Genomic DNA, 14,165 nt, shown 5'->3' on the forward strand with positions numbered 1-14,165 from the left:
CTCTCTATGAGAGCGTACTGGCCGGTGGGAGGCTATTGGTGGTAGTAGGCGGTCCCGTAGGTAACCAGGTCCTAAGCCATGGAGTGCTCTAAAGGTGGTAACCAAAACCTTGAAGCGCACCCGGAAGACCACCGGGAGCCAGTGCAGCTTGCGCAGGAGAGGTGTTACATGGGAACGCCACGTCGCTCCTATAACCACCCATATGGCCCCATATGGCATGATGATGGCATTGGACTAGAGCAAGGGTCCCCAATCTCTGGGCCGTGGCCCACTACCAGGCCATGGGCTAATTGCCACCGGGCCACATGAGTGGCTGGCCGGTGTGTGCACCTCTGTACGTGCGCACAGCCCCACTCACACAAGCCTCATTGCGGGCGCTTGCGGCCCCACTCACACGAGCATTGCCATAAATGTCGCTGGCTCGTACGCATGCACACATGTGCTCGTCCTTCCCACAAAATCATTCCCTCTTTCCCCCGTTCCCCAGCTCCAAGTCGCAACCTGGAAAGGTTGGGGAACTCTGGACTAGAGCCTCTAAATATATATTTAGTGGAATATATATGTTTTCACTTCCTTAATTCTTTTGTTTGTTTCCCTTTCGAAGAGAATTTGTGTTGGTGAACTCTAAAGACCATTAAGCCTCTATTAAATATTTATTGAACATCATAGTATTAAATTGTCGTCCTTGGATGATCTCAACCCTGACATTGAGATTATGTTTGCTTGCTTCTATGATTTAACAGATGACAACCGGGCTCTTAGAACTGACATTATATTAAATACACAAGTGTTTTAGAATTGCAATACATGCGTTTGGTTTGGATATAAAACCCATATGGTAACGTTCTAGGAATTCTTGAGGGGGGATTGCATTTCCATCAATCTCATGCTTTTGGAAACTTCAGATCTTTTAAAGAATAATTCAAGAAACGTCTCTATGTCTGCCAGAGAATGCTAGCTAACCTAGTTAAGCGCTTGCATATCCCAGAGGTATAAGATTCTTGGCTGATGGGTAGAGATTAATTGTACGATCTCTATTTCTTTCTTTTTTTTAATTCCCACACATTCTAAATTTCAATTAAATATGACAAGCTTTTGTCCTCTGTTATACTAGAGCAGTGATGGCTAACCTTTTTGCCGTCGCGTGCCAAAAGCGGGGGGAGCACGGGGGGATTGCGCACACGCATGCCCACACCTATAATTCAATGCGCCTCGCCCCCCCCACATGCATGTGCTCCCCCCCTGTGTTCCCTCCGCTTTTGGCACGCGATGGCAGGGTGGGCCCGGTAGGCCCATTTTTCGCCCTCCCCAGGCTCCAGAGGCTTTCTTGGGCCCTGGGGAGGGCAAAAACAGCCTTCCCCACCCCACTGGAGGCCCTCCGGAGGCCGGAAACAGCCCGTTTACCGACTTCCGGTGGGCCCGGAAGGTCTGAAAATCAGCTGGCCAGTGAGTGCATCCTAGGGCAACGCTCATGTGCCCACAGATATGGCTCTGTGTGCCACCTGTGGCACGTGTGCCATAAGTGTGCCTTCATGGTACTAGAGCATTTATAAATGACAACTAAGAATCTTTGTTGTGAATAGAATAGGGAGGTTTTATTAGTGAGAAGGCAACATATTCGACTCTACCAATAAAGGTGCTAACGTCATTTGGCATGGACCATCTCTGGATAAAATGTTTTGTTTTGTTTACTTTTTTACATACGCACTGTTTTGTTCATTAACAGCCCAGTCCTATTTCTGCCTATCCAGAAATACATTAGCTTAATTTAAATGAGACACATTCCCAGATACTTACGTGTAGACCAACCTTCCCCAACCCAAATATTTTAGGATTATGAGTCCCTAAATCCACTGAAAACATGATGGTTAAGCATGCTGCTTGTAAACCCACATTCATCATTCTAGCCAGGGGTGAAATCCAGCAGGCTCTGACAGGTTCTGGAGAACCGGTAGCGGACATTTTGAGCAGTTCGGAGAACCGGCAAATACCACCTCTGGCTGGCCCCAGAGTGGGGTCGGAATGGAGATTTTGCAATATCCTTCCCCCAGGAGTGGGGAGGGAATGGGGATTTTGCAGTATTCTTCCCCTGGAGTGGGGTGGGAATGGAATGTGTAGGAATGCCATGCCCACCATGTTTCGATGAAGAAAGACGCGTAGGCAGGATGATGGTTCACGGGAAGGCCCCTCGGGTGGAAGGCACCTTGATCAAGGCACCTCGGTGTGAGGTACCTTGGGGAAGGCACCCTGACTCCATCCAAAAGGCTTCCTTTTATTGTCATTGTACAACTATCATGGCAAAACATTAATCAACGTTTACTTCTCCTGATTGGCTAAAGAAAGCTCGTGAAGTCCACATGGATCCCTCGTGTTTCCCTCATGTTATTTCCTGTGACAAACAATTGCCTACATGTTGGGCCCCCATGCCTGGTATATCTGAGATAAGGTCTCTGCCAGACATCCTGTTTCTACATTCCTGATAAGATTAGGATTCTGTGGTAACGTCGTTTACCCAGTGCGGTTTGCCGACAACTGAGGTAACACCATCCCCACACCACCAAGCAACACCACGCCCACCAAGCCACGCCCACAGAACCGGTAGTAAAAAAAAATAATTGATTTCACCACTGATTCTAGCCATTGTCTATCCGCTGTAGGACGAGGGCCTCTTCCTCATGATTCCACCCAATACAGTCCTGAGCTTTCCTTTGCCAATTGGGCCCGCAATACTTGCTGATGTGATCGATCCATCTTGTTTTAAGTCTCTTTTCACGGACACTTTTTATGAAGTGGGATCCATTCTATGACTGCCTTGGTCCACCTGCCATCAGTTCTTCTTGCTATGTGACCAGCCCGTTTCCATTGCAATTCTTTTATTCTTTTGTATAGTTTCATTTGTTCTCTAATCCATGTGTGGGTCTTCCTATCTTTTGTCTTGTGATGCCGAAACCCACGTTATTTGGAGAAAACCAAGTTAAAGGAAGGTATTAAACAGAACTGAAGCTGAAAGATGATAATCAGGGGAACTGCAGGTAACCCTGACTTACAACCGTTCGTTTAGTGATTGCTTGATGTTACAAGAGCACTGAAAAAACTGACAGCCGGTCCTCATGACTACTGCAGCGTCCCCTCGGTTACGGGAACCAAATTGGGGTGCCTGGCAACCAGCTTGCATTGACGACGGTTGGGTCCTATGATTGCTATTTGCGATTTCCCCAGCCAGCTTCTGACAAGCAAAGTCAATGGGAGAAGCTGGATTCACTTAACAACCACACACATCACTTTTAACAGCTGCAGTGATTCACTTAACAACCATGCTGGAAAGAGTCGTAAAAGAAGGCACGACTCACTTAATTAGCACACATCTTGCTTAGGATGGGAATTTTGATCCCAGTAGCTATTATTAGTTAAAATGTAAAGTAGCCCAGAGGTCCCCAACTTCTGGGCTGTGGCCAACTCCTGGGCCACGGCCTGTTCAGAACGGGGCCGTGGAAATGGTGGGTTAGCGTGTGTGTACATGCGTAGCTCCACTTGCACATGCAGTGCATGGGTGAAATCCAGCAGGTTCTGACAGGTTCTGGAGAACCGGTAGCGGAAATTTTGAGCAGTTCAGAGAACCGGCAAATACCACCTCTGGCTGGCCCCAGAGCGGGGTGGGAATGGAGATTTTGCAATATCCTTCCCCCAGGAGTGGGGATGGAATGGGGATTTTGCAGTATCCTTCCCCTGCCATGCCCACCAAGCCATGCCCACCAAGCCACACCACGCCCACCAAGCCACACCCGCAGAACCGGTAGTAAAAAAATTTGGATTTCACCACTGGGCAAGCAAGCGAGTGCGTGCAACTCCATTTGTGTGAGCGGATTGTGCATGTGCCTGCTGCTTCCGCAATCAGAGTTGCGCGCACTTGCCCACCACTTTTGGGGAACCATCCCCCCTCCCCTCCGCTGGTCCACCAAGCCGGAAAGATTGGAGACGGCTGCACTAATCCGAATGGTTATCTCCTAGTTTTCCAGTTCCATTTTATGACCTTTCTTGTCGCAGCTGTTAAGCGAATCACTGCAGTCGATAAAATTAGTAACCCAGTTGTTAAGTGAATCTGGCTTTTCCCATTGACTTGTGTTTGTCACAAAAGGTGATCACATGATCCCGGGACACGGCGGCCACCATAAATATGAGTCCGTCGCCAAGCGTCTTGAATTTTGATCACGTGACCATGGGGGTTGGGTGGGATGCTGTAAAGCTTGTAACTTTGAAAAACGACCCTACATCCCTTTTTTTCCCAGTGCGGCTGTAACTTGGAACGGTCACTAAACGAAGTGGTGTAAATCGAGGACTACCTGTATTTCCAGACACACTGCAGACAATGACGATGTTATTGTATTTCCTCCATCTGTTTGCAGGCTTTTCATCGATGACATGAAACCCTAAAAAAGTGCAGACTGGATTAATGAGAAGATGGGAGCAGCAAGCAGCAGCATCCATGACCTTCCGGAAAATGAATATTTAAAGAAACTGTCGGGACGCGAGGCCATCTCGGAGAATGACCCGTTTTGGAATCAGTTGCTTTCTTTTAGCTTTACTATCCCAACAAACAGGTAGGTGTTACCCAAATAATGTTTAGTAATGAAAGCAGAACAGATTCTGCAATAATGTTGTGCCATAGAACAGGGGTCTCCAACCTTGGGAACTTTAAGACTTGTGGACTTCAACTCCCAGAGTTCCTCAGCCACCAAAGCTGGGAGTTGAAGTCCACAAGTCTTAAAGTTGCCAAGGTTGGAGACCCCTGCCATAGAGTTTCAACCTTGTTAACGCTGAAGACTCTTCCCCCCACCATGTATACAAAATGGACTGTGATACACACACAAATGCACACACATGCACATTTTTTGTATTAATTGGCAGTTTTAGCTGCTGCTGCTGCTGCTATCATACTATTATTGTTATCCTTGGGATAGTGACCTTATTTGGTGGGTGGTGTTCCTTCTTTCGAGAGTGGTCTGTTGGGGTTTCATTTTAATGGGTGCCATCGTGTATACAGGAAAATGACAATTTTAATGAGACGCTCAGGCTTTTTAGCTAGTTGAACAAAAAGTGTTTTTTGTTTAAAAGGTACCGTATTTTTCGGAGTATAAGACGGACCTTTTCCCCCCAAAAAAGAGGGTGAAAATCTGGGTGCGTCTTATACTCTGAATGTAGCCCTGCCCAGCCTCTTACACGGAGGTTTCAGTGGGTGAAAAAAGCCTCAGAAACGAAGCTTCAGAAAAAAAAAGCCTCCAAACAGAGCTTCAGAAAAAATGGCCTCAGAAACAGAGGAAGTTTCAGAGGCTTTTTTCCTGAAGGTCTGTTTTGGAGGCTTTCAGAGGCAGAAAAAAAAGTTTTTTCTGAAACAGAGTTTCAGAAGTTTCAGAGGCAGAAAAAAAAAAAAGCAAAAAAAAGCAAGGCACAGAGGCCGATCCACCCGCCAATCAGCTTTTTTCTTATTTTCCTCCCCAAAAACTAAGGTGTGTCTTATACTCCGATGCGTCTTATATTCTGAAAAATACAGTAATTTTCCTAGAACTCTGTTCACAGATGAGTCGCCTATGACAGGGGTTTCCAACCTTGGTAACTTTAAGACATGTGGACTTCAACTCCCAGACATTAAGCAAGTCAGACTTCTCTCCCCCCCCATTGGATTTTTCTTATCAGAAGCCAGCTGGTGATTACATAACCCTGGGATTACTGTGCAACTGTCATGCCGGTTGCCCAAATTTGGATCACGTGATCGTAGGGATACTGCAATGGTTGTAAGTGTGAAAACTGGTCATAAGTCACTTTTCTCCGGGCCAGTATAACTTCAAATGGTTACTAAATGAATGGTTGTAAATGGAGGACTATTCTGGCACTTTGGCAGTCTCAATTATTTAATTTGGAATCCAATGGTACATCAGAACTCAGCATTAATTGCTTCCAGGAGGCACGATGAGTACCAAAAACGATAAATACCAAACACATTTTCCCCATAAGGAATAATGTAGTACCATGTTTCCCCGAAAATAAGACCCTGTCTTATATTTGTTTGAACCCCGAAATAAGCACTTGGACTTATTTTCGGGGAGGTCTTATTATTTTGGGGCATGTGGAGCAAGATGGGGCTCCTCTTGCTGTCTTACCTGATTTCCAGCTCTGCGTTTAAATATTTTTAGGGAGGGCTTATTTTCGGGGGGAGGCTTATTTCAGCGCATGTGCTCAAAAGCCCAATTGGGCTTATCCTGTTTCCCCTAAAATAAGACATCCCCTGATAATAAGCCCAGTCGGGCTTTTGAGCACATGCGCTAAAATAAGCCCCCTCTGAAAATAAGCCCTCCCAGAAATAAGTCTTCCCCGAAAATATTTAAACGCATGAACAGCTGGTCCCTGCCGTTTCCTCTTGCTCCACGCGCCCCAAAATAATAAGACCTCGAAAATAAGGCCAAGCGCTTTTTAGGATGCCAGCAGTGTGCTAACTACAGTGTGCCAACTACAAGTAATCCTTGATTTATGGCCAGTCGCTTAGTGACTGAAGTTATGAAGATCCTGAAAAAGCTACTTACAACCTGGTTTCGAAATTCCGATGGCCGGGCTCTCTCCCCTGCAGTCATATGGCTGCATTTGAGGCACTTGGCAGCTGGCTCACATACATGTATGGCTGCTTGCAGTGTCTTGTGGTCATATGACCACGATTTACAATGTTTTTGCTAGAAACTGGCATATTGTTATTTTTTAAAAATAACTGCAGTGTTTGCTTAACGGCTGCAGTGTTCACTTTATGACTGTCGCATTTGCTTAATGACAGTCGTAAACTTAGGCAGAGTTATGTAGTGACCCACTTTTAAGATGGTCATGATTTATGACTAAAATTGGGAGCTCAGTTGCAGTCATAAGTGGAGGACCACCTGTAAACCCAATCCTTTTAGATCTTGCCCTGCCTGTATATTACAATTATTTGTTGGGGTCATTTTTAAAATGTGTGTGTTTAATGTTGCTGTACTATTTGCTATTAATTCCGACTATTCCTGCTTTCCTGATAATTTTTTCTTGATATGGAAAGCTTTCATCCTATTTTTTAATCTTTCTTATTATACTGTGAACGAACAAATATTTGTATTCAGTGCCAGCACGTCTCGGTGCTCAATAAGTATTTAACAATACTTTTTATACTGTAATGATATATATATATATATATATATATATATATATATGTAGGTCTTTGGACGAAGTCTCATTCGTCATCTTCAGGCTGGTGTTCTCGGCTTCGTGCTTCCAGGAGCATTTGCTCCTGGAAGCACGAAGCCGAGAACACCAGCCTGAAGATGACGAATGAGACTTCGTCGAAACGTCGCCAAGACACTTCCAATTTTACGTGGGAGAAGACCCGAATAACCAAAGACCTACATACAAACACCCGCGAAAACCTGAGAAAACATATATATATATATATATATATATATATAGTGTTTAGATATAACTTGAGAGTCAAAAAACATCAGAAAAATGTCTTGAACACTAGATGGTGCTGATGTATGGTAGCTGCGTAATTTAGTTTTGGAGTGGATGTTTCAATTGCGCAGTTAAGCTACTTCAAACGTAAATTGTTTCCTTAATGAAATACCACAACGTTGTTGAGAACTGCAGTCATATATACTATGTGTATGTTTTGCTGTTGTACTCAAGCTGGGATATCTTCTCAGCACACACATTTCTAATGAAATAGATTCAGGCGCTCTTTCTTATCTCTTTTAAATCCTTCTGGATTTAAAACCAGCCCTGCTGTGGCATCTGAACAGTTTGTAAACCCATTCTGTGATCACCGTTTAGCCTCATCTGAAAGTGTTACAGGGAGCAGAAGGATGGGAACATAGGAACGTGAGATTTATTTACCTGGCACTAAACCAGGAGTAAAAGGGACGCGGTGGCTGAGTGGCTAAGACGCTGAGCTTGTCGATCAAAAGGTCGGCAGTTCAGTGGTTCGAATCCCTAGTGTCGCGTAACGGGGTGAGCTCCTGTTACTTCTCCCAGCTTCTGCCAACCTAGCAGTTCGAAAGCACGTAAAAAAATGCAAGTAGAAAAATAGGGACCACCTTTGGTGGGAAGGTAACAGCGTTCCGTCCGCCTTTGGCGTTTAGTCATGCCGGCCACATGACCACGGAGACGTCTTCGAACAGCGCTGGCTCTTCGGCTTTGAAACGGAGATGAGCACCGCCCCCTAGAGTCGGGAACGACTAGCACATATGTGTGAAGGGAACCTTTTAAGCATTTCAACTTGAAATTCTACAGACTTTTTTCGTGGCGTGCTTTTAAAATTGCAACAACCAACCAGCCAAAAATGGGTGCCTAATGTCCCATTGTTTTTCATTGGGTGGGGGCTTGGATGGGGGGGATAAGATAGGTAAGTCTTCCTCTTCTTCCATCCCCATACAGACTTTGAGAGTGTTACATGTTACAACTGCATTCACAACAGCCGTAGCGGTTTCCTGAACGAACGAAGTGGGACCTCTGGATGCCAAAAGGTTGCTCATCCTTTTGCGGGATCAGGGCTTGGCGTTCCATCTGAATCACTCTGTTTTGTTATTCTGTCTCCCTGAAGGGTTCCAAGATTTTGCTAAAAATGATGGTATTTATCATGCTGCATGATGTATGGGAACCGTTCTTGTTAAGTGAGCTTGTTTAAACAGTAATGGTTTCCCGACATAATCCTAAAATTAGCCAACCCTTCTTGACCATAAACAAACTTTCTTTAGTGCCTCTTGGGGATATCAAGCCTTAACAACAGCAATCACTCATTCATGTGTTCATTGTTTAGATTAGTCTTCTGCCTACTCTGTGTGTGTTTTGTTTTTAATTCCAATCACATTGCTTTTTGTCTTAGGGGAATAATAATAATGAGTTGCCCCAATATATATTAAGGAAGGTGAGATAACAATATAATGCAATAATCATTAAATGGAAGGAGATGGAAGAGAATCAATACAATTTGTTGTTGTTAGTTACGAAGTCGTGTCCGACCCATCGCCACCCCATGGACAACGTTCCTCCAGGCCTTCCTGTCCTCTACCATCCCCCGGAGTCCATTTAAGCTCACGCCGACTGCTTCAGTGACTCCATTCAGCCACCTCGTTCTCTGCCGTCCCCTTCTTCTTCTGCCCTCCATCGTTCCCAGCATTAGGCTCTTCTCTAGTAAGTTCTTCCTTCTCTTTAGGTGGCCAAAGTATTTGAGTTTCATCTTCAGGATCTGGCCTTCTAGAGAGCAGTCGGGGTTGATCTCCTCTAGGACTGACCGGTTTGATGGCCTTGCAGTCCAAAGGACTCGCAGGAGTCTTCTCCAGCACCAGAGTTCAAAGGCCTCAATTCGATAGAAGCAGGATAATGCCTTTGTTTTTATTTATTATTTATTTATTAGTCCAATTTATATGCCGCCCTTCTCTGTAGACTCAGGGCGGCTTACAATGCATTATAGCAATAGCCTGCATACTTTTTTGTATATACCTGCTTATTAGGGCTTTCGGCCCCCACTAAGCTGTATTGTTCTATACAAAGTTGGCTTATTGCCCCCACAATCCGGGTCCTCAGTTTACCTACCTCGAAAGGATGGAAGGCTGAGTCAAGCTTGAGCCTGGTGAGATTCAAACTTACACTAATTGCAGGCAGCTAAGTGCTAGCACTTAACAGCACTTTAGTCCGCTGTACCACTGAGGCTCTTCTTTCCATCCATCCATCCATCCATCCATGTTGTATGCCATTCATCTCTCAAAGGGCAACTCTGTCCATCCACGGTATCATGGATGAGACTGAAGGAATGAATTTCCTCCTTCTTCCTGCAATTTCTGACCTGCCAATTGTGTTTTGGAGGGGTGACGTACGTGAATAGGGATACACTTCGAAGACAACCCCCCCCCCCAAACTCCAGGTTCCCTTACAACAGTAAAACTGTGCTTGTGTAGGATTAATAGATTTTTTTAAAAAAAGACTAACTTGCTGATAAGAGCAAGTTGTCTTGTGGCAAATCCATTTTTCAGATACGAATTGATTGACCGTGTCAAGATAGTTTCACAACCGGAAACTCATTAGGATTCATTTAATTCCCATTGCCATTTAACTCTCCCGTAAGAGAACTTTTCCTCCAAAGGAACTACCAGGATTCAGTGACAGTGGAGAGCTTCCCACCCAGTTTCCTCTGCATTACTTTTATGAAAGTAGCCTACCTGTTTTAATTTTGAATTGCAATTTTTAAAACCGTGTAGGATGACGACAGATAGAATCGGGGGGGGGACGAGGATGGACGGGACGGAGTCAAGAGAGGAATCAGCTTGGAATCTGGTTTCAATAAATGGTCTAAATCTCGATGGATGGATGGTCTAGGTCAGGGGTCTGCAACCTTAAGCACTCAAAGAGCCATTTGGACCCGTTTCCCACAGAAAATAAAACACCGGGAGCCACAAAACCAGGGTGGGCGTGGCCAACTTGATGTCACTCACTTCTACCAGTCACATGACCCCCCCCAGCCACGCCTACCCAGCCGGTCATTAGGACAGAGAACCAGTTGTTAAAAAACACCGGAAACCACAAAACCCCTTTGACATCTCTCTCTCTCCCCTCCCTCCCCCCCCTCTGTATCTTTTTTTTTTTTTTTTAATTTGATTTATATGCCGCCCTTCTCCGAAGACTCAGGGCGGCTTACAATGTGCTCAGCAATAGCCTTCATCCTTTTGTATATTTATACAAAGTCATCTTATTGCCCCCACAAACTGGGTCCTCATTTCACCTACCTTAGAAAGGATGGAAGGCTGAGTCAACCTTGAGCCTTGGCGAGATTCGAACCCTGCAGTAATTGCAGGCAGCTGGTCTTAAGCAGCTTAATAACAGGGTGCCTTAAACCCTTGTACTACCAAGGCTCTCTCTATGTCTCTATGTCTCCCTCTCTCCCCCTCTCTCTGTATCTCACTGTCTCTGTCCTGGCCATTTCTCCATCCCCCGCCATCACCCTTACCTTCTCAGGCCAGGCGAGAAGTGACTGGGAGGGGAGGGCGAGGGGTGGGGCTTGCCAGTGGTGGGATCACCCGACAGGGGAGCCACAATAGAGGGCCCAAAGAGCCACATGTGGCTCCGGAGCCGCAGGTTGCTTACCCCTGGCCTAGGTCTAAGTCTTCTTGACTCTTACCAAGTGCCAATTTAGTGCTGGCTCAGTTAATTGACCGATTTTTGTGTATGAGCATGAACAATAAATCAGCTTAACTAGAGCTTTACATCAGAGGTGGGATTCACATAATTTACCTACCAGTTCCCCCAGCACCGAAAATGTGAGACTGTGTGCCTTCCACACATGCGCCCGGCCTCAAAAACGTGCCTAAATAGGACAGCATAGAGCCTGGGCGGGGGGCGGGCGGGCGGGGCCCACCCACTATTTTTGCTACCAGTTTGTCTGAACTGGCTGAATGCCACCTCTGCTTCACATGTGGCCCTGATTCTTCGTGCCCGGTCTCTGATTATCCTGTGCACAGAGCTCAGCTTCTGCTTATTTGCCCTCTTTAGTGGTGACAACGTTTTCGGTCCTACCTGCTCTTCTGATGCTACCTGTGCTTCATTTGTGAACTTTATTGAACAGTAAAGTAAAGTATTTAAACAATTAAGTATCTCTGGGCAAGGAGTTTTCTTTATCTCTCTTAAGTATCTTTATCTCTATCCTTCTATTTCCTTATGTTAACATTGCATGAAGGGTGGGAGGAAGGACATAGTTAAGACTCCTTGCGTCTTGATTTATGGCATTCAGGTAGTCCTCAACGTAAAACGGTTCATTTAGTGACAAAGTTACAACGGCACTGAAAAATGTGACTTTGGACCATGTTTCACAGTGTATGACCTTTGCAGCATCCCCATGATCACGTGATCAGAATTCAGACGCTTGACAGCTAATTCATATTTGTGACAGTCGCCGTGCCCCATGGTCACGTGATCCCTTTTTCTGAACTTCTGACAATGGGGAAGCCAGATTCACCTTAACAACTGGGTTACTAACTCGTCCACTGCAGCGATTCACTTAACAACTGTGGCAAGGAAGGTCGTCAAATGGGGCAAAACCAGGGGTGAAATTCTGGAGAACTGGTAGCGGAAATTTTGAGTAGTTCGCATAACTGGCAAATACCACCTCTGGCTGGCCCCAGAGTGGGGTGGGAATGGAGATTTTGCAATATCCTTCCCAGGGGTGGGTTCTATTTACCTTTACTACTGGTTTGCAATGGAGCTGCGCGCACGTACTCTTCTGCGCATGCACAGAAGCATTTTGATGACGTTGGGGTCGGTGGGCGGAGCCTCCTGCCGGTTTTACTACCGGTTCTATAGAACCGGTGCAAACTGGGGGCAACCCACCACTGATCCTTCCCCTGGAGTGGGGTGGGAATGGAGATTTTGCAGTATCCTTCCCCTGCCACGCCCACCAAGCCACACCATGCCCACCAAGCCACGCTCACAGAACTAGTAGTAAAAAAAATTGGATTTCACCACTGGGCAAAACTCACTTAACGGTTTCAACAGAAACATTAACAACAGAGAATTTGGGCTCAGTTGTACCTGTACCTGCTCTTAGACACGGGTGTATTGTTTTCTTGCTGGAAAGTATCAAATCTAAAGCCGAATTTGCTAAAAAAAACCAACAACAAAAAAACCCCAACACAATATGCTTCCCTGAATGCATTCTGTTTTGCTTTGTTCTTTTTCCCCTGGGTTTTTACAAAAGGTTGGTGGAAGAACAGGACGTCTGACCCCTTAATGGAAAATCCTAAAAATAGCTAACTTTTATGTTGCTTTAATACAGGAGTTTTTTTAAAAAAGAAAGGGAATGCGATAAATTACTGATAGGTCTTACGCATTTCATTGTTATTTTCCTGTGGATAGTTTTATCATATAGTCCTGTATAATTTCATAATGCGACTAGAGGGAATTCGGGTAATTATTTCGTATGTGTGTGAAGGATCATAAGGAAAGTATAATTAAAGCGCTATAATATCCGTGGAAGTTACTTTGGAAGACTCATTTAAGGCTAAAAGATAAATCGAGGATTAAGAATAAGTTGGGGCATTTTTTTTTATTTGATTTATATGCCGCCCTTCTCCGGAGACTCAGGGCGGCTTACAATGCGTTAAGCAATAGCCTTCATACTTTTTTATATTTATACAAAGTCAGCTTATTGCCGCCACAATCTGGGTCCTCATTTTACCTACCTTAGAAAGGATCGAAGGCTGAGTCAACCTTGAGCCTGGTGAGATTTGAACTTGCAGTAATTGCAGACAGCTGATGTTAATAAGAGTGCTTTAGTCTGCTGCGCCACCAGCCTCAGCAGGTAACTTCTTCTTACATGCAAAGTACATAATAAATGTCCCTTACTAAGGGGAATTATATAAAGCAGTGTTTCTCAATCTTGGCAACTTTAAGATGGGTGGACTTCAACTCCCAGAATTCCCCAGACAGTGTGGTGCTGAAGTCCACCCATCTTAAAGTTGCCAAGGGTTGAGAAACACTGACATGCAGCAAAATAATAAATATTTATGTTCACTATCTTTTTTTTTTTCCTGTGATGATGTCTGTGCCTGTTTTGAGAGAACTGATAGTGTGTGGACAGTTGCTGCACATTTTTGATGTCTTCAGCCTGCTTGGGTGGCTCTTGGCTGGGCTCTGGAGTTGTGTAGAGGTCAGAGGGAGTTCAAGTGTGACTTTTGGACAAAAAGATTCAGAACTATTTCCTTTACGACAGTCCACAGATAATAGAAAAGTTTGTTGTGCCTACTTTATCTTGGAAGACAGAAGTGATTGACTAGCTGTGGATGAGGAAATGGATTTTTCCTGCCTTGATAGTGATAGAGATGGCTGAAGGCATTTTTTTTTTCTGCCCCGTTTGACTGAAAAAGCTTAATAGGAAGGAGTGGTCCCGGCCTTGTAATACTCGGAACAAACCAGCAAAAGGACACAAGGCTTTTGAGATGAGGAGGGGATAACAGAACATAACAGAATAGCAGAATTGGAAGGACCTTGGAGGTCTTCTAGTCCAACCCCCTGTTTAGGCAGGAAACTTTACACCACTTCAGACAAATGGTTATCCAACATCTTCTCAAAAACTTCCAGTGTTGGAGCAGTCACAACTTCTGGAGGCAAGT

At 45.0% G+C, this 14,165-nt stretch overlaps 1 protein-coding gene across 2 annotated transcripts in view; it reads left to right on the plus strand.

Moving 5' to 3' along the window:
• DYM (dymeclin) overlaps nt 1-14,165 on the plus strand; it is a 275,421-nt gene that overhangs the window by 21,735 nt on the left and 239,521 nt on the right. For both annotated transcript variants that reach the window (XM_070938939.1, XM_070938941.1), the window contains exon 3: nt 4,404-4,598. In XM_070938939.1, coding sequence (XP_070795040.1) covers nt 4,459-4,598 — 140 coding nt within the window. In that variant the 5' untranslated portion in view covers nt 4,404-4,458. The remainder of the gene's footprint in view (nt 1-4,403; nt 4,599-14,165) is intronic.

The sequence above is a fragment of the Pituophis catenifer genome, unplaced genomic scaffold (genome assembly GCF_029215685.1).
Source record: "Pituophis catenifer annectens isolate HBS135680 unplaced genomic scaffold, rPitCat1.0.hap2 SCAF_2, whole genome shotgun sequence".
Classification (NCBI taxonomy): Eukaryota; Metazoa; Chordata; class Lepidosauria; order Squamata; family Colubridae; genus Pituophis; species Pituophis catenifer.